The 21,189-nt window shown below is 39.3% G+C and overlaps 1 protein-coding gene across 3 annotated transcripts; it reads left to right on the top strand.

The window, feature by feature from the left end:
• The first annotated feature begins 13,822 nt into the window (after nucleotides 1-13,822).
• znf648 (zinc finger protein 648) lies at nucleotides 13,823-18,589 on the top strand. Of its 3 annotated transcripts, XM_066692373.1 has the most exons (3): nucleotides 13,828-13,924; nucleotides 14,710-14,770; nucleotides 15,578-18,589. In XM_066692373.1, the coding sequence occupies exon 3, from the start codon at nucleotides 15,657-15,659 to the stop codon at nucleotides 17,394-17,396; it is 1,740 nt and encodes a 579-aa protein (XP_066548470.1). In that variant the 5' UTR covers nucleotides 13,828-13,924; nucleotides 14,710-14,770; nucleotides 15,578-15,656; the 3' UTR covers nucleotides 17,397-18,589. The 3 variants fall into 3 exon arrangements, with proteins under 3 accessions (XP_066548471.1, XP_066548470.1, XP_066548472.1); XM_066692374.1 differs by lacking the exon at nucleotides 14,710-14,770 and having other exon boundaries at nucleotides 13,823-13,924; XM_066692375.1 differs by lacking the exons at nucleotides 13,828-13,924; nucleotides 14,710-14,770 and adding an exon at nucleotides 14,782-14,879.
• Nucleotides 18,590-21,189: the final 2,600 nt, after the last annotated feature.

Raw genomic sequence — 21,189 nt, 5'->3', positions numbered from 1 at the left:
CATCGTTTGAAACCTTATTCTCTTGGCTACCAGCGCGTTTCATTCTCAAACACATCCGATTTACACATCCGTCATACAGAGCCCAGGGGGTAAAAGCACAGTCTGCTCTGGTTCCAGAATATGTCATAATTGTCAAAAAATTCTGAGATTTTGTATTCCTACTCAGACTAAATATCCCCCCACCCCCCCATTTCAGAATGAAGAGAGGGGGGGTGTAAATGCACAGGGGGTATAAAGACCAAATTTTTCACATCAGAGAATGCTTCACATCGTTAGAAAGCTTAGAGTCTCAGCTTTCATGGGATACCAAACACTTGTCAAGCAACACAACAGTGAAGAGTACACATGGGATTAAAGAGGGTCTTTAATCGGATTTGGTGCCCTTTTAAGGTACCAGAGGGGTTTGTCAGCTTAAGGGGATCAATTTTGTTAAACAAAATGATTCCATTATTTCTTTTTTTATCTCCAATTGTTTATTTGTTCTATGCTTTAATTTTAGAGTACACCGAGACATTAAACTGCGTATATTTCAATAAAAACTGGAAAAATTGAGCTTTCTAAAACTTTTGACTGGTAGGGTGTATGTATTGGTTTCACAGTAATTACATTCAATACGGAAGGCATGGCGATGGCAAAGACCAGGCCACTGCCTCAGTCTCTGGGTACTGAGCATTTTTCTTGCTGTGATATTGCATATTGGGATGGATTTTGTGGCTTTTTGAACTTTAAACATATAATTTAAATATATTTACATATGTTTCTGTTGAATTCTCACAGATTTGGTGACAAAGACTTTCAAAGGGAGCCAGAGGATGCTAGAATCCTTATTTGGCGACACTGTAACTGGGATGAACTGACCACTTTATAAACACCCCCCACCCCTTGAAAAACACAACAACGGAAAAAACAACACAAGACAAGGGTTTAACTATAATTGAGGTGCAGACCACATAGCTACAGTATCAGAATGCATAGTAAGATGGACAAAAAAGTTTCCTAATGATCGGAAAATCTATACAGCTCTGCCTTTTGTTCTGGTAATACCCAGTCATCCTCTTCCTTTCAACCTCAAATGAAGCGATTCCTGTCCTGGAATGTTCAATTATATTAAAATAGAAGGACATCTAATTTTCTTCTGGTTGGCCTGTCAGGTCTCTGACATCTTGCATAAGAGTTGGCACCAACAGGCCCAGTGTGCATGTGCCCTCGGCCCATTGTACCCCGACCTGCTCGAAGGAGAAGCATTGCTTATACAAATTTGGCATGTTGGAATAACAAGATTATGTTGTGCCGGACTATCAAAACAAGTAAGTCTGCTTTCACCCCAGGACAACTGCAGAGCACAGAGGTATGATGAATCAGAAGAAAATTAAAATATACCAAATTAATAGTAAAGTGGGTTTCACTTTTCTAGCCCTGGGAAAAAGCATTTAAGATGCTCTTATCAACAGCCAATCACAGCTGTGTCCAGTTTGTAGGATCTGGATGTGCTCTTCAGTAGATAGTCTTTATATGGTGTAGTAGACACACTTGCCAGCTATAGATGTTTACCCAGACTATCTGATTTAAACAAGAAAATATATTTAATTTATTTCATAAGACAAGAACATTTTCTTGTTCTGTTAGTGTTTTTTCATTTTAAATAGGTTATGTTTTTTGTCAGCATTATGTAACTTGTTTTAAAGCTGGTTTTAAGAAAAGTTGAAATAGAACTCTCAAAATATGCAGAAAATACCCCATAATTAAGGGCTAATGCTAATGTAAATCTTTCTCTCCTGAGCAAACTTGAGCCATAATATTTATTTCCTCACGGTCTTTAGTTAAAGACTCATAAGTGACAAACGTCTGTGAAAATCATGGGTCTTAACAGGCCTAAACATCGTCTGTGGATAACTCTCAGTTGATTACTCACTGTGAAACCACTACTTTGCTTTCCCAAAGCTATCTGTATTGTATCTAAAAGTCTGCATCTCACACTTCTCTGATATATACCTGACTTTCCTATAGCTACATATTCAGCGATTTAGTAGCCGTTGTTTCGGGATAGTGTCCGAAAGGCAGTTTATATTTCATCTTTCAGGGTAGAAGTGAGAGAAATAAGAGAAATTGTTCTTGACATGCATGCTAAGGGTACATGGACAAGGGGGAGAGGGATTTTAGTGTCCGTGTAAGATTATTAACAGATCTGTAAGTAGTCCTTCGTTTATTATTAGAGTGAAGATTATTGTTATTGTTACAAGTATTGTTATTCAGGTTGTTTTGTCCAGTTTTGCTGAATGTCCAATGTGTTTTGTCATTGCAAAAACACAAGATCATGGCATAGTGTAACTGCATCACCCTATCATGGCTCCAGAGACCAAAACCAGCTGTACTGGACAATGCAAACGTTGTCCTCACGGCCCTGGTGATATAAAGACCGATTATTCCCCTTCTTGGCAGTGGCACAAATTTACCTTGTTAGGAGAATTTGCTTCCCAAGCTTGGCACTTCTTTTTTGGAGATACTGTGGGAAAGCCATTAAAGTGTAAAGTTTTCCCTTTTATTTATTTTTAACAGAGTATTAAAATTGGGAGGTTTATTATTAATGAATGAAGGCATGGGGAAACTTAATACAGTATAATGCCTTTCCTCTGCCAAAAACATGCTTACTGCTACTCCCGTACAGTGTATTTTTACATTCCTTACAACTGTTATACATAATGAGGACAAGACTTCAAAGTGGATAATATTTAAAGCTTTGTCCTGCCTGTATGAATAGGTATTTGGAATCATGTGATCTGAATCTGCCAAGGGAGACTGGTGCAATGAAGTGTGTGTGTGTGTGTGGAGGTGGGGTGAAGCTCCAGCACAGGAGGTCATGGAAACTATAATACATATAATGTTCTTTAAAACCTTTACTGACCAGAAATAGCACATGTCTTGTTATTACAGAATGGACACAATTAACAACAACTTAAAAATAGCCTGACATCGCTAAGTTTGTTAAGGTGTGGTAGCAGCAAGGCAACATTGGGACCATAATTTTTTTGCTTTTTTCAGAGCTTTCCAGCGGACCCAGCCACCAGTTTTGATGCAGTCAGCGAAACATAAGAAAACTGCAATAGCCTGACCACAAAAACGACACGGTGTTTTTCATCCTCACACCGACTGTCATATGTTCACTGCCGGGACTGCACATTCAGGCCAAAACTGCCACTTGTCATTTTTATGGCTCTGCATGTGTTTGCTGGTTAGGAGGCACATTGTTCACCTACAACAGACAGAGAAACTTGGGAAAAACAGAATTGTATGGCCTGTGAAGCCTGTACACGCATGCATGTGCTGTTTTTTTGTTTTTGTTTGTTTGTTAATTCTTGTCACCATTTGCTCATTTGTTGGTCAGGGCTACATTATGCATACTTCCTTTGCAGAACCGTGTAGAAATTATCTACCATATAATGAAGTGAATGAGCATTTCGTTTTGCAAAAAGGGTATGTGTAAGATTGGATTGTGTGTGGTCTGAGAATCAGTGCGTCTTTAAAACAAGTACATAACTGAGAGTAATGTACTCAAGCCTCGACAAGGAGTATAAATATGAATGTTATATTCCGAAAACAGTAAACACAGCTCATGAACGTTTATGAGTGTCTTGCGGTTAGCACTGACAGCGTTCAGACAATTCCAACACTTTCCAATTTTGTGAGACATAGAGGCCTCTTCTGGGCAGACCCGGTATTACACATTGTTTACCAACTGGTCTGGCACACAAAGCTACTGGACAAGAATGCTAAACATGATGATGAAATGTACATTACACTCTGCAGCTCAGCATATGTCTGTAACACTTCTCCATTTCATTAAAAACAAATACAAAAAATACTTCAAAGGGTCAAATGAACATGTAATCTGTTTTACCTACGTCTTAAGGGACAGTTATGGTCATAGAAACACTTAGTTAAACACAGTGAAGCTCGTAATGTTAGCTCTGACATGACAAGCCATGAAGTTTAAAAGGCTGCAGACAAAGGGTCATGTTACATGCAACTGCACAACTACTGTCAAAGTAATAACACTAGCAGACAGAGCAGGGACTGTGTGTACGGCGGATTACAATCACTGCGAGATTCAGCAGCTTTGGTTCTTGAACTGAAAAGTAGTTATGTAAGATAGGTATTTTTGGATCTTTTGTTGTCGGTTTTCCAAGGCTTAATCAATTTCGTTTGTAGATACTCTTGTGGGACACACCATTATTATATTATCACTGAATTGCTGATGTTTTTTGTATCTACGTCTCGTGATTTACAAAGGGTGTGAAAAAAACCAAACAAACTGGCCTTCATTTCACATGGAGATATTTTATTACTAACATATTGATGCTAAATTGGCAAATTTGCTATTCAATGCTTATGGAAGCATTACTAAAGACCTTTCAATTAGCTATATCCTGTGCACTTGTTAAATCCACTGCTTAGAGAAAAAATACACTGTGTACAGCGTGTTCTGTGCTAAACAATGATCGAACCGAGTCGTTAAATACTGGAATAAAGGGCAGGTAACATGAGTATGAGCTCACAAAAATATACAAAACAACTCAATATGCATTATTCAGTGGTAAAGGCCTTTATTTTAGTAATTGATATCTCCAACAGTTAAACAACAGTAAACTGAGCACTGTGTGGAAATTAAATTACTTATTTTTGTCATCCTCCCCACCATTACACAGAAGGGGGTGAAATGCCGATTATGAAAAACGTTTTCTAATTAATTAACACATTAGCTCAAAACTGTACACGAATTTATAGTAGGAAGGGAGGCATGATTATATGCCACATCAGACCTATTTCAACAACTGTTCAGTTCAATGGAGAAACAGTAGTAGTGAGAAGGCCCTTTGTCCGGGGCAATTGGTATTCTGATACCAGTTTTGAGTATTAGGGCTTTTTGTAATATCCACATCTAAAACTCCCACTTACTCTGGGGCCAAGCTCTTTTGTACTACAGCTCCTACAAAGCCAAAATTACTGAATCTCTTGGCATCGCCTGGACAGTCATATCAATGGCTAACTCTTTCCAGATATCCACACAGATACTAGATATTCTGGCTCCTTTATATATTGGTAAATTATTTTGAAAATAAAAGTTTCCACTCTCTACAAAGTATTGCTTTGTCCGCTTAAATGTTTCTTTGGTTTTGTTCACCACGTTCACACTAATGTTGTGCAAGTGTCTTTAAATACACAACAAATACATCTCCAAGGCTCTTCTATTTGACAGATGGGTAGAAAGGACCTGACAACGTGTCTATTAATCATAGTATCTGTGCATTAGGGTCCGAGTTACATATTTAAATTTGAAACTGAGCCATTCAAGGGTTATACATTTATGATCCGTGAGGAAAGCGTGCCCTTGTGAATGTTCTCCCTCGGAGTCGGCTTTTATGGAAGTCGAGCACCGCTAAAGATGGCTCCTTTGTGAGACGGAAGCTCGCTGCTCTGATTGTTACAAAACCGTCGTCAATAGGTCCATGTGCTGGAGTCCAACATGATCAATAGGAAATGCCTGGCAACCATAACAACTGTGCCGGATGTCAGCAATGCGATAAACTAGCTCCACTATTCTCTGTGTGCATCTTTATCTTTGTGATTTATTGCACATGTGCTCCTCAGACATGTCATGTGCAGGAATCACAGATATGACCTACAATGAGAATTCATCCCTCGCTACTTTCGAACTGGATAAATCCTGAATATCTGCACTAGAAACTAGAAACATTTTTTTCTTGGCTAGATGACCTTTTCAGAAAAACAGTGCTTTTCATACAATATATAACATGGTCAGTGTTACATAACTCCTGTCAGCTTGTATAGATCTCAGACAGCTCTTCCTTCTTCATCTCTTCTGCCTCCCCGATCAGCTTTCTGGCTGATTACATCCTGCTTTACTGTTGATTCAAAGTGCTTCGGGGGGCCCGGGGCCTCTGCAGCACAGCACAACCTTTTTACAGACAGCGCCTAGATTTTACAGTGGGGAAAAAACAACATTGCTGCTACAGTAGGCTAACTTAAAGCAAGATATACCCAACAAACCTGGAGTGAGTGTCTACTAGGCAAATCAGAGATGCTGTGACTCTTCAAGGCAGTGCCATGGTAGTGAATATGGTCACATAACCCTACCATATCCAGGGTGCCTAACATAGTTTAACCGAACAACAGTCTTTTTAGGAATTAACCATTTAATAGACATAGAAACCTCTTGTACGTGCGGCATCTGCTATGTAAGCGTGGCCCAATTCCCCAGATAGTGCATGTTAGTAACACTCACTGTATACATACAGTGAGAGAAAAAAGTATTTGATCCCCTGCTGATTTTGTATGTTTGCCCACTGACAAAGAAATGATCAGTCTATAATTTTAATGGTAGGTGTATTTTAACAGTGAGAGACAGAATAACAACAACAAAATCCAGAAAAACGCATTTCAAAAAAGTTATAAATTGATTTATAGACTGATCATTTCTTTGTCAGTGGGCAAATGTACAAAATCAGCAGGGGAGCAAATACTTTTTTCCCCTCACTGTAACACCTGCCATTAACTACGATGAAGTCATCTCTGTACTGCGGCCAAACCCGTGCCCATCTTAATACTAGGCAACAGCTCGGGAGAACAAATTCAGAGTCATGACATGTGCCCCCAACTTTTAATGCTCATCAGTCCACAGAACTGATGCAGGGGACTTGTTTGTTGTCTCATGTATGCACCATATTTGCAGATGACAACTGCAAGTCTTAGTTCTGCTTAGAAGAAGGGCACATTTTACGAAGCATCATTTTAATGATTCGTTGATATGCACTGGCTCGTGTAAATGAAATCGGAGGACAATAAATGAGTTGAAAAACTATGCATTGCTAATATGCTTATTCTTAGGGTTATACAACAATTTTTTCAGTGTACATAGAAGAATATGAAAACATATTGGTCATGCAACATGCACTGAAGTGATTGACTATATCTACTATATCTACACATAGACTGAATCTACGTGTGGTGAATTACAATGGAATGAATTATGATTAAGGTCAGGGGATGATTTACCTTTTTGACAATGCTGCATGTATTAAGTCACACCATGATAAAGTGATTAGGAGATGCATAACCTTACACTACGGCCATTCAGCCACCAGCTTCAAACCAGAACTGTGCTTTCCATTGAGCTGAAGGAAACGGGGAGCCAGCATCAAGCACTAGGATCATAATAAGGACTACACAAATATTTGCTTGAAACTCTAATGCAAATTTAGGTTGTAATAAAGCACTCATCATATACATTGTACATATATACAAATTATGAAATGACTGAAGTAAGGGTGAATTCATTTGACAGGCATAATTCCACCCAGTCCCACTTTCACAAAGTAGAAACTGAATCTAGGCAAACAAGTTACCATTCGCACTTCCTGATATACTGACCTATTTTCTTCCTTCGGTTGCTTTGGTGCCGAATATGAATATGAAGTCATTACAAGCATAGTAACATCTTCAATGTTAACATCACAGCAACAGCTTGTGTTGTCTAGAAGTGACAGACATTATAACAATCTATGTGAAGACATGATATGTTATGTATCTAAATAACAACAAATTGAATTGATATACACTTTCTGTACAGCACAAGATAAACTCATGTTTAAGTGCTCAGGCATTAGGCCCTGCCCCAGCTAGTGAAGTAGAACACTTTTTGCTACTAAAGTCAATATCCCATATGGCATCCCCTTGCACAAAAACAGATACAAACACACACACAACAAAGGTATATATTTTCAGGAAAGAGTCTCATTCATCAATCCATTCACCCTGACAGAAAACAGTTTCCTAGGCACTAGGATCATACAATTTCTGTGTCACAATTCTTCTCATGAATTCACTTGCACCTTGCCCCCTTAGAAATTAGATGAACGGATTATGTATTAGAGAAAACATTATCTTTGAACAATCAATATCTAATATCTCGTTATTTAGTCACCTGCACGTCCCGGTTTATGATATACTTTATTTATGATCACTTTACAATACAGCAAGTGCTCGTGGCGATAAAGAATCTAAAGCTGAACCGGTTCGTACTAGATAGTGTGTCACGTCTGACTTAAAAATAAAATAACAAAATACCCCCGTGTTACAACTTAATTATACATTTAATCAGACCTCTCTTTTTTCAAGGTAAGAGTCCTACACTGGCTTAAGTGTAACCTAAGGCCAGAACTCAGTAGGTCTCGAACTTTATCAATAATATTAACTCTTGGCGTTAATCGTTGTGGAAGAAAAGGGAGAATAATTGATGTGAAAGTTCTGAAAAGCGGCTGCTGTTGGCCAAAACCTCAGATAATACGAACAACAAATTGTGTTTTATAACGTCATATCTAATCTTTGAAATACCTCACACAGAGATAATCAAAAGAAGCCCTGTCTGCTATCCTTAATCTCTCCGATGACTCATTACTTTCTCTTTTAGAAAATTCCTAAATTGCGGTAAGGCAAGCAAAATCCAATGCAGAATGTGCTTATTCCAGCTGAACTTACAGTAGGAGTGCTTTTTTAGTGCTACTGCTCTCAACATGACCTGGCATTCATTTTCCATTGTGACTTCCATGCTTTTCCATCGTGTGTTTTTGTTGCCATGACACTTTGAGAAAGGACTGGTATGAAACAAATTGTTATATCGTCATATAGAGCAGTAGGGTGGCTAGACTACATAATTTGGAATTGGACTCTCTTCGACATACTTACAGACTGCTGGTTTCCTACAGAGACACTACGCTTTAGAGTTTGGGGAGGCTTATTTATAATTGTTTCCATGTAATTGTATTAAAATGAGAGGTGTTAAGTGTTGAAAGAAGATGTGGATTGTGTTGGACTGGACACAATTCGTTCACCACTGCATAAAACAATGTGCCAATGCCTTTGTATACTACATGATTGAATACTGGGCATCTATGTGAACCAGTATGTGTGCGGAGCTGTGGAGCTATCTGTTATAAAGTAGTGGACGTGTTCAAACTCAATCCTTGATTATTGCAACACCATGCTCGGAGCAGTACCAAAAGATACTCTGAGAAGATTACAGTATGTCCAGCCAGACTTTTATCCAGGTCCCACTGTAGAGACCATAAAAATAATTATTATACATTGTAGACAGAAATGACCAAGAGATTTCATGCAATCTGCAATATAACTCATTACGCAACAGCAGATACTACTTTCTAGTGCAACAGCCTACCTCAGCTCTCCTGACTAACACATTCAATGTGCTTGCGACACACTACCCAAAATATCTTTGAAGAACCGATATTTCAAAACCTCTAAACTGCCCTTTGAGTCCTGCCATTTTAATTTGAGACTAAACGCGACATCAGCAAATCTCCATTATTACAGCTATATTATTTAGATTAACAAAATTACATTGTGCTACAGGTTGAGCTATAACATTAGCATGACATAAAGGAAAGACAATGTGAGGTTTGGTATTTTTAACAGAAATTGGTAAGCAATTAAGGTCATCGTTTTCCCTTCCAAGCACTACAAATGTGAGGCTTATAAGGAGACTTATTTGAACCGAATTCAAATCACACTCCAGCACTGCTTTTTCTACTGCTACATACAGCTCCTTTCCTTCCAACTCAGTAGAAAGGATGGAGAAGATATGCTGAATAATATCCTTTTATTTCCCCTACTAAAAGCTTTTAAAATATTTGTGGGTGTAAGTATAGCTCTTCAGAAAGGAGACAGAGAGAGCAAAGTTTGGTCTCAGCCAACATACTGTGTGGGAGAACATGCTGCGGTGCCCAAATCTCAAAGGTTTTAACTCCTAATACTTCAGAATCTACACAGAAACCAGGACAAGAGGAAATACGTGGATCTTAAACGCAATCCCATTCAGGACTGAGCGGAAACCACACCCTTTTAAATTAAGAGCTGTGGGTTTATGGTTGAAGCAATGAAGTTAGTTTGAACTCAGCTGTCACCTCCTCTCATCACATTGATATGCAAATAATGACAGACATTTAAAGACTTATTTCTATTTATAATGTAACAACACAACCAATTAACAGTGAAGTAGACCAAGGTGCTTCTGACATCATAAATGCAACCGTTTGTGTAATACACATCAGATATAAATAGACAGATAGATCGATAGATCGAGAGACAGGCAGCTCATAGTCTCTCGCTCATTGTACACCTCTTGTAAACAGGCATCTGAGCCATGAATCATCCACCAATCTGAACATCTATCAAGGTTTATTAGATTATTCATTAGCAGCTCCTCTGAAATATCTAATGTCAATAAGACAGTCACGCTACTCATCTATACAGCTACATACCAGATATGACACATGGCAACCATTTTAAATTGACACGCAGGCGGTGTCTTATTGTGTCATCCTGGAAACCTGGATGCTCACCGTGGCAAATTTAGGAGTGGTTATAATGTCACTACAGATATGTTACAGGCAGCTGTAGGCACACTTTGGGGATAAAATGTCACAGTACATCACTGTGAAATTAAATTAATGATTTATTGAAATGTAAATGTTATCATTCTAAAGACCCTTGACATGTAAACCAGTATACATTTAGTAATATATATTCCATTTAAAAAATACTCATGAAAACCTAAACAGCCGGTCAACTAAAATTAGAATTCCAATCTAATTTTACTGAATGCTGCCAATACTGTCATCTAATGAAATAATATTCCTGATAGGGAACATTATATCCTATAGGGACCTTTTGTCATGAAATCCAATTACAACCAAACCGAGTTACATAATACGGTTTACACTATGGGGTTATATTGTCCCCTGGTGGTAAGAGCCTGGCAGATTTTTCTCACGGAATCTTTTATGTCATTTTAGTCACGTTTTAGTCATGATTTTAATTAAACTAGGAACACTCACTTCAAGTGCTGATATAGAATATTACAAAACAATGACAAATATGTCAATAAAAGTAAACAACAGCTTATGCAATTCATAATACAAACCACTAGTGTCAGTATACCTCCCTTGGTGTCTATGATAGACTACCACTGATTTGGATACAATTCATTCTGATTAAGATTCAAATCAAAGGAAAACATATACAGATGTATCCAACAGTTTATCATAAAGGACAATGTAATGTATTATTTGTCAAGAAAAATCAACCAGTCTCCTTAATTAGAGTAGACCAATGCAATTATTCATCTTGAAAGACTATGAAGATGAAATAAGTGAACTGACAGGGCCACCTAGTGTTCAATAATATATACATACATACAAACAGACATCAGTTGTTGGTTTTCGAACTGAATTTGTGACCACAGAAAGAGCACATAGTGAACCATATTTTACAAATGGAGGTTACCTTTGCGTACCTGGCTTTCTGGATGCTGGCGTTTTAGCTGGAACTCCTGTTGATACTATTCACTCTTCATTTCACTGTTCACCAATGCTTGACCTTCCAAAACACAAAGAAAGAATTTTAGCCACAGAATAGCAGGGTCAGGTTTAATATAGACGGGTCATTATGTGTCAATTTAAATAGAGCAGCCCACCTGTGCTTTTGCTCATCTGTTGTGTAGGGGAAGATACAGCTCAGATATGAAACCAGACCTAATCACAGGCCTAAGTGACATTTTGCAACCTTTTGACTTGGATTTACGAGTTATTTTTTTAACTGAGCTGTGCGTGCGACCAAGCTTTTAAAAATAAATATTGTTGATCCTTAGTTCAATTGTCTTTTTTCTTTAAAACATGCCAGCAAATATCCACATGCAATGGCAAACGCAATCATTTCTAAAAGTACTTTTGCGAGATGCAGCAAAACATTAAAATAAAATAAAATAAAAAATCAGGTGCTGGTGCCATTATCTAAAATATTTGTGGCACCAGTGTAAAATGTTAGTCGGTTAGTCTGATGAAATACACCTGCTTTCGAAGCAGGGCACAGTACTCAAGCTTTAAATGTGCCTAATTTATAAATCTATTTTTTTATATTCTGAGGGTTTGTCACATTTAGAATAACTGGAGCCCTTTGAAGGCTTTCGTACAGATTACCAGTTTGGCCATCTGCTGAACTTATGCAAAATAAGTATCACAATGTCAGTTTTCCTGAGGATCGTAGAAATAAAATTATAAAGGTAAACAAATAGTTTTGCTTTACAATGTTAAAAATAAATAAATACAAACATTCGACATATCAGTTGCTAAACCTTGCACTGAGGTCAGTCAGAATGGGTCAGGCGCAGACGAATCCTCCTTGTCCATACTAACTAATCGCTACTGGTCTTACTTTTGTTTTAACTATACAACTGTTTGTCACACTGCAAAATAAGCTAATTCCACTTGCCAAACGAAATAGTATTTTTTCAGCAAGTCTCTTTGCTGGGGTCCTGAAGTGCTGGATTTCACCATATTTCTGCCCCCTGGTGGCCAACAAAAGTGGGTTTTCTGTAACAGATATGGTTTTCTGCCACTTCCTAGTACCCTTGCATTTGGTTGGTGCCTCAAAAATGTTTTTCAGTCTTCATGTCTTATTCCACATACAAATTGTAGGCTACATACATAATGGCTCTGTGATTATGAAAGACTGGTCCTAGGGGGCTGATTTTAGAGTTTTAATTGTAGAGCAGTCTAGGTGATAATGCCATGTCTTGGCCTGGTGCCTTACTGGTCAGTGATCCACATTTATTCAGTGCAAGAGATCCTTTTTAGTGCCGGCTTCAAAGACAGAAATTGTTTATTTTGTCCTGTTAAAAGAAGCTGTCGATCTGTTCGTTGTTTTAGATACCTAGAGACTCAATGCTCCTTATTCTGGGTCTTCCTTTTCACCATCTGCCCTCTGACAATTCATCACAATATTGTTGCCTTGACACTCAAGTAAGACATTCAAAAACTGCTATAATTTCCAAACCATTCGCTGGTAGTATGGCATACGAAACTGCGAGGAAGCCCAGAAAATGCATTAGCATCCCTCTGGGTTGTGAATTTAGATTTTCAAACATTAGACATGGCTTAAAAGGCAGCACATTTCCATCGAACAGTTCTTGCTATTAGCAGCAGCTATTATATCAGGATTATGACTAGTGAAAAAAGAAGACATGCAGTTACATTGTATCAAAGCACACCATACGTTTACTTCCATCCTTGCAACTGTTTCTTGAAAGTGCGCCTCACTGCACAAATGGTCCAACTGCTGAGATGTTATTTCAACAGGAACTTACGGTCTTTAAATGCAAGTACAGCTTGAGTGTTTCATTACTACTCAAGCCCCCACAAAAATGCTCTTGTCTCATCACAAATATACATATTGTCATCTCTGGTTTCAAATGCTGGCGAAATGGCACTGGACACCCGATCCGCACATGTAATGCGTCAGACGGCCAGTCCTGACAAGCTGCTCTCTGTCATCTAAATCAGCGGCATCCAGCTGACGCGCATGCGCAGAGTGGGTCATTCAAACTAATACATTATAATGAGAATAATAATGTAATTAAACCCATAAAATCGGTTAAAAACATACAAACATATATACTGTTACAAGTTTGGTACCTTTAACCTTCTTAGATCTCATCTTTTTTTCATTACAAAGAAAACTCACATCAAATGCATGACAATTGTTATTATACAGAATATTAAAGACAACAGGGGTCGACAATAACGTTAGTATGCGCTGGCAACTTGCACATTGTCTTAGCGAATACTAGCATTTTACAGTGCGATGGTTGGATGCTTTCCAAAGTTTTGGCCATGAGCTATGCTCATCCGACTAAATTATGAATCAACTCAGATGTCCACCCATGCAAATCAGGAGAGGGGGTGTTTAAAGCGCCCCTGCCCTCCACAGACATGACACTGACATCAAACCCCTTCCCTTTCAGAGGACAGGACCACTGCGACCAGAGAAACAGCCGGTGAGTTCATGCGTGCCTACAGCTCCAAGCTCCTGGTCATAGAGTTGATCATTCAGCTGCCCAAAGCCATCAACTTTACATAAGTGAGCTATCTGGCACCTACTATCATGAGTGGTGTTATTCTTAATTAAAGTTTTATTATTACTATTATTTTCCTGCATTCAAAAATGCCACAATAACAGTCATGAATCCTTAAACTAAACCAATGTCTCATAGGTGTTGCCAATCAGCACCGCCACTGCGACTTCAACAAGAGAATAAACTTGACTCACTGAAACACTGAATCAATTAATTAATGAATTAATTGCGCGATTATATATTCATTATAGTGTAGCCTAGTATTTAGTTTTCAATGAACAGCATGGTAAGGCCAAATCTATGTTTTAATTGAGTCAATTATACTATTAATTGTTAACAGTTGATAATTGGATAGAAAAAGTCTACTCTTCAACCGAAATTACATGTCAGATCATGTATGAATGTTGTTTTGTAAACTGGAAGAAAAGATATTTGCAGTCATGCTTTTAACAGTTTTTCCCCACACATAGCCCTCTTTACAATTACAACCATATTTTTTATTTTCTTTACACATTTCTAAATGGTTTGAACGGGTAGCTGTGATCAGTACTGGCTGGAACAGATGTCTCTGTGAAGGCGAAATGCGGAATTAAAAAATTAAAATACCAAAGGGGGGGGGGGGGGAGGAAAAAAAAATGAATCGGAGGCGATGCATCAGCCAGCTGTTCACACTGTCTTCACTCATACTGGGTCCTGTTCCCGGACAGGGGGCAGAATAGCCAGGACAGACCCGCAACACCGTGCAATGCATCCATTTAGGGTTAAAAGGTAAGAGATCGGTATGCTAAAACGACACGGGCCATTGCATCTATTATATGCTGCAAAATGAAAACGAAAACCTGCAGAGACGGGACTATATATGCTGACAGCTCGGGATGTAAGTGTATGATTATGATCCATTTAGCCTACTGCATTTACGAGACTTGCACATGGAGTATCTTGGTTTTGCTTGTATGATCTTACTGACGCTTTGGACAACGTACTCTTTTTCAAAAGCAAATCATAGAGACCCCTGATCTAGATTTTCGGAGGACTGTCAGGACAAATTGTAAAGCAGTTGCAATCTGTCAGCTGCTACGTGATCTGGGTGCAAACAGCTGAACTTGCAGGGGATTGATTGAGGGAATTATACCAAAACAGGTAGCAAGTCATTTAGCTCCATTTTGATGCCTGCACTCTTCTTTTTGCTAAATAAAAAGGTGCGACCATATTTCATTTTAATTTTAACGTTTGTCTTACGGATGTTGGCAGGAATCTGTCCAGTTTGACACGTTCCCCTACGATGAATGTATCTAATAGTTAATTCAATAATCTCGACCAGTCTAGAATTGTGTTGATAATGTCTGCCAATAATTACATGTATTTATGTCCAAAACAGTTTGGCAATGATGCATTCTGATTGATTCGTTTCATTTATCTAGAACTGATCAAATACTGTAAGTTGACTTGGTTTTGAGATTTGATCGTTTTACTCATTTTAAGACATTCAAAAGTAATTGCTCTGAGAATCCTGTACTACTGGATGCTTTTATAATTTAAATCTAGATACATTCTTGTTTTTGTTGGCATTTCCAGATACAAGAGTAAAATGGAGGGAACAGAAAGGCATCTAGGCACCAAAACTCTGGTCATCATATCCAAGTGAAAGGGTACCATGGAGGATTTAGACCCAGAGGAGCCTTCTACTGAGGCCTCTTACTCTAATGTAGAGGCATCAACAAATTCAAAAAGAGAAAATGTGACGGACCACAGAGAAGCAAAACGTTGTCCTGGTCTTCAAGGTGATTCAAAGGTTGCTGATGGTACAGTTTCAGCTTGCTCATTACAGAGGGAAGACGAGAAGAACGACACATGCAAGGAGGAAGAAGTTCTTAATTTGCAATATGAGAATGTTACTTTCATCAACGCCAATGGTGTGGCCGGAGAATATAACCCCATCTCCGATTCAGATTCCAGCAACTTGTCTTCCATTGTCCACAACCGTGATGAAAGCCTAAATTGGAGACTGTTACAAAAGTTCAGCGAGTTATCACCTGGGGAAAAATACCTAACTGGAGTCTCAAAGCACGATCATTTGGATTCTGACAGCTCGACCGCGGACAGCTTTACTCCGGCGTCACCAAGACCTGAGCACAAGGAGGCCACCAACAGTCTCATACGCCCTGCCTCTGGTGAAGAACAGAAAGGGAGAAAGGCAGAGGGCAATAGACAGAAAACAAAGCCAGTGAAGAGAATAAATTCTGGTCCGTCTGAAGAACAGCCGTCTCGGAGAACAGTGCCCACACAAGTCACCCTGATCAAGAAAAGATCGGATGGAATGGACACTGAGAACCGGCCGTACAAATGCCCGCAGTGCGGTTGGGCTTTCAAGAAGTCGAGCAACCTGCTGAGTCACATCGAGACGCACAGCGGACTGAAGCCCTACGTCTGCGAGATCTGTAGCAAGGCCTACTCCCACCAGGGCACCTTGCAGCAGCACAAGCGCCTGCACACGGGGGAGCGGCCCTACATCTGTCCTTACTGCGACAAGACCTACATCTGGTCCTCGGACTTCCGCAAGCACATCCGCACACACACGGGGGAGAAGCCGTACGTGTGCGACGCGTGCGGGAAGGCCTTTGTGCGCTCCTCGGACCTGCGCAAGCACGAGCGCAACATGCACAACAACAACAAGCCCTTCCCCTGCCAGGAATGCGGCAAGACCTTCAACAAGCCGCTGTCACTCCTCCGGCACGAACGCACCCACCTGGGGGAGAAGCCCTTCTCCTGCCCCGACTGCGGCAAGGAGTTTGCGGTGGCCAGCCGCATGGTGGAGCACCAGAGGACTCACCTTGGGGAGCGGCCTTTCATCTGCCCGGTCTGCTCCAAGTCCTTCACAAAGTCCTCCAACCTCCTGGAGCACCAGACCCTGCACTCTGGACAGCGGCCTTTCAAGTGCTCCGACTGTGGGGTCTCCTTCGCCCAGGCCTCCCGCCTCGTCCGCCACCAGCGCATCCACACTGGGGAGCGGCCCTACGTCTGCGCCCAGTGCGGCCTGGATTTCACCCGCTCCTCCACCCTCAAACGGCACCAGCAGACGCACTCAGGGGAGAAGGCCTTCCAGTGTCCCCAGTGTGGCCAAGACTTCCGCCATGCCTCACAGCTCACCCAGCACACGCGCACCCACACTGGAAAGGTGCCCTACACCTGCCCCCCATGTGGCAAAACCTTCACAGAGTCCACACACCTCCTCCAACACCAGAACAAGCACAACTTGGCCAAGGCACCACCGTTGTTGGCACAGGAGACCCAAGTCATTCATGTGCATTCCTCTGCTTATGGTCCACAGCACTCTCTGGAGCAGCACCTGCAGTCTGGATCCCCTGTCAGGAGACTTTCCCCTCAGCCCGTTTGACCCCGGTTTTAGGGGGCGAGGTGTTATATCACAGTAATTATAGATTTCCATCTTTGTGTCAACGTTTTGGCTAATCGTGCCTTCAGTGCACGTTAACGGTCTAACCTCTTTACGAGATTCTGTCATAGGAGTTCCAACAGTTCAAGTCCTCCATATTCAAAATGAAAAATGCTGCATAATAGGTTGGTGCCCCTGCAACATGCAGTTATTGTGTTTCTGATCTATGCACATTGCAGCATGCACTACATTACAAATGCATTCTTCTGGTTTTAAATGAAAGAAAACGCGGTACATACAGACAGGGACTTTTTCACTAAAAAGGATCCTGCTGACTCAAGCCCAGGACATACCGTGCCTAGGATCCAATTGTAAAACCATAGGGACAGATAAAAGGATACAGATCAGCTTCGCTAGCTTACTATATATACTAGCCTATATGTTTTCTACACTGGCTCTCAACTTGTAATACAAACCAGTGCCAGCTGTCAAGATATGCATATTTATTATTTTTGCTGACTTATCATATAAGCCTAGTACCAATTTACTATAAGAGTTATGAACTGGTACTCTTAACCGTTAAAGGAAAGATTTGGTTATTAAATTTCAAATCCATTTTTTTCACCAGCTTCAGCATTTTAAGCTCACCAGAAGGTTTCTACAGATTGTGGGAGTGTGAAGGGGCCAGGGAGGGGGAAAGCCTCCCAAAGCAGAACTGTCACTAAGTTTGAATCCAAAATCTCCATGTTCAACTTTTAAGTAAAACCAGCTGCATTCAGCCAATCAATTGATCGATATTAAAAAATAAAAAAAGACCTTTATGCTACAGAAAAAGAAATGTGGAAAAAATACCAGCATGTAGGAAAGAGTGTGTAAATGCACATTTAGTACACAACCCCCTGAATACTTAGTACAAATGTCAGAAGCATCATATTATTGTTCCTGATTTGCATTAATAAAGTCAAGCAAAACGTGGGTTGTGTGTATTGGAAGTTGTTGTTGGAAGTGTTAATTTATCTCTCATATATAAAACAATCTTGAGGGGTTAAGGTTTATCCTGTTGAACCCCTGTGTCAAGAAAGAAATACATTTGTAATGTCCAGCAAAAAGGTTTATTTTTTCTTGTTGTTTATATTTCAAATGGAGTCTAAAAATGTCCTTTAGTTGCAATATGTTAAAATAAAATGCTTAAATTAGCTCTGCAGTAGTAAAATTCAGAGTGAAAATCATGGATGACCTATGGGTCATTTTGAGTCCTAAAGCCCAAAATTATCAGGTTTCCTTGTTATATAACTCCTCAACTACACACATAAATGAAAAAGAATTGGTCATTCAAACATTATCAACTGATACAAGTAATAATAGCAAGAACAAAAAATAGATTAGCCTTGCAGTGCATTTCACCACATGCACCTGATAATCTGCAAACCAATTTACTCCTAAGCAAGATACCATGCATCATATTTAAAATTAAAATGCATATCCAAAAGAAGCTGATCCAAAACAGATGCAACTTAATAAAATCCAACAATCATCATCCACAAGACACAACAGATAAGTATCCACAGCATGGGCATAATATAACATTCACAGGGGTTAACATGTCAGTGGTTTCATTCATTTAGCCAAAAGCCCAGTCATCATTCCAGAAAAGATGCAACCGTCTCCAAAACTGCATTGTTGCATTCCCACACACATACTATAGCAATGCACACAATGCCACCTGTATTATTTTCCACAAATACAAGCTTTCCGGTGTCATGCTAGCTCAGTGACCCTGCCAGATCATGTGACTTGGCAATATTTGCAGCGACATGTGCCAACTACCGCCCCCAGAGCCAAATACTCCTCTTAGACATGGGGTATCTATCACTCTCCTGTGAATTACTTAATTGTGTGTTCGGCTGCAGTGTACAGCTGCTTTGTGTTTCGATTCAGGCCTTGTGTTAAATGTACTGCATACCCTTTAAATCAGTTGTTCAAAGTCAAACTTCAACTTTAGATGCCAGGTTACCAAACTAACGTGTAAGTATTTATTGTAACTGTTTTTCAAACTCATATTTCACCTCAACAGACTCTTATTCTACTGAACTACGTCGAGGGAGGTTGAACTGTGCAATTAATCAATATACGGCCAGATGGTCCTGTTTTACCGCGCAAACCCAATTTCTAGTTCAAACTCGAAAACAAAGGAAATTTAACTTCCACACAAACAGACCATTAAACACATTTACAAATATCCTTCATAGCAAACATGTGTTATGCTCAAATCAGCCCGGATAGTAGTGGAACCAGCGATATGAATGAATTAATGAATGTAATAACATATACACAAACCCTTTCTGATATGCATATGCAATCATAGATGGAGTATTAAACATAGCAATGGATAAATCAGTTTCATTCAGAAACTCCTCACTCCTTAATGGGGACAACAGGACAGATAGTCTCAGATGATGTCTGATAATATCAATAAAACAGTGAAAAATATAGGTAGATAGTTAATAGTTAGTGCTAACATAACATAGTAATTTTATATTGCTAATGGCACCAGTTATTTGTATATCCTAATTATACTTTTATGTAATATTGTAAAATATGTCTGGTAAAATTAGTCCTACATTGGGAGGGGCTTTTTGTATGAGTGTATACCAACTCTGTCAATGGGGGTGTTACCTATTTATGGAGAAGTGCATTCTTTATTACCCTAATTATCTCTCGCTCTCTCTCTCTCTCTCTCTCTATATATATATATATATATATATATATATATATATATGTGTGTGTGTGTGTGTGTGTGTGTATGTGTGTGTGTATGTATATACGTGTGTATAGGTATGTATATATAAATATATATGATAAATAGATATTGTAGATTTTTGATCATAATTTATTCAAATAAGTAATTGTGACCTAATTTCATGATAGTCCTTCTGACTAGGCCTTCTGAATATTGGCATGTAAACTGGCTAAAGCAGGAGCTGAGACCTGTATAAAAAAATATAAAATATATATTTAACTTTCATTTTGTCGTGTTTCTTAATTAACCCTTTTTTTAAGCATGACTCAAGCTGTCACAGCAATAATAAATAAATATATACATTACTATAAACATCTATATTACCTACTAATAGTATTCTGTACAACTGCATATAATATATACTGTATTAGCTGTGATGTATAGAATTATGTATGTATTAAAAAAGGCTGATGTAGGTGATTATCATTATTATTTTGTACCAGGACTAGCAGTTTACAGTCTTTGAAACCACTGCCAATCCATAGTTACTTACAGTGAGGGGAAAAAAGTATTTGATCCCCTGCTGATTTTGTACGTTTGCCCACTGACAAAGAAATGATCAGTCTATAATTTTAATGGTAGGTGTATTTTAACAGTGAGAGACGCATTTCAAAAAAGTTATAAATTGATTTGCATGATAATGAGGGAAATAAGTATTTGATCCTCTTTCAATCAGCAAGATTTCTGGCTCCCAGGTGTCTTTTATACAGGTAACGAGCTGAGATTAGGAGCACTCTCTTAAAGGGAGAGCTCCTAATCTCAGCTCGTTACCTGTATAAAAGACACCTGTCCACAGAAGCAATCAATCAATCAGATTCCAAACTCTCCACCATGGCCAAGACCAAAGAGCTGTCCAAGGATGTCAGGGACAAGACTGTAGACCTACACAAGGCTGGAATGGGCTACAAGACCATCGCCGAGCAGCTTGGTGAGCAGGTGACAGCAGTTGGTGCGATTATTCGCAAATGGAAGAAACACAAAATAACTGTCAGTCTC

Source organism: Amia ocellicauda, chromosome 19 (assembly GCF_036373705.1).
Source record: "Amia ocellicauda isolate fAmiCal2 chromosome 19, fAmiCal2.hap1, whole genome shotgun sequence".
Lineage (NCBI taxonomy): Eukaryota > Metazoa > Chordata > Actinopteri > Amiiformes > Amiidae > Amia > Amia ocellicauda.
The sequence above is the reverse complement of the archived record's forward strand: the minus strand, read 5'-3'. Positions and strand labels throughout refer to the sequence as shown.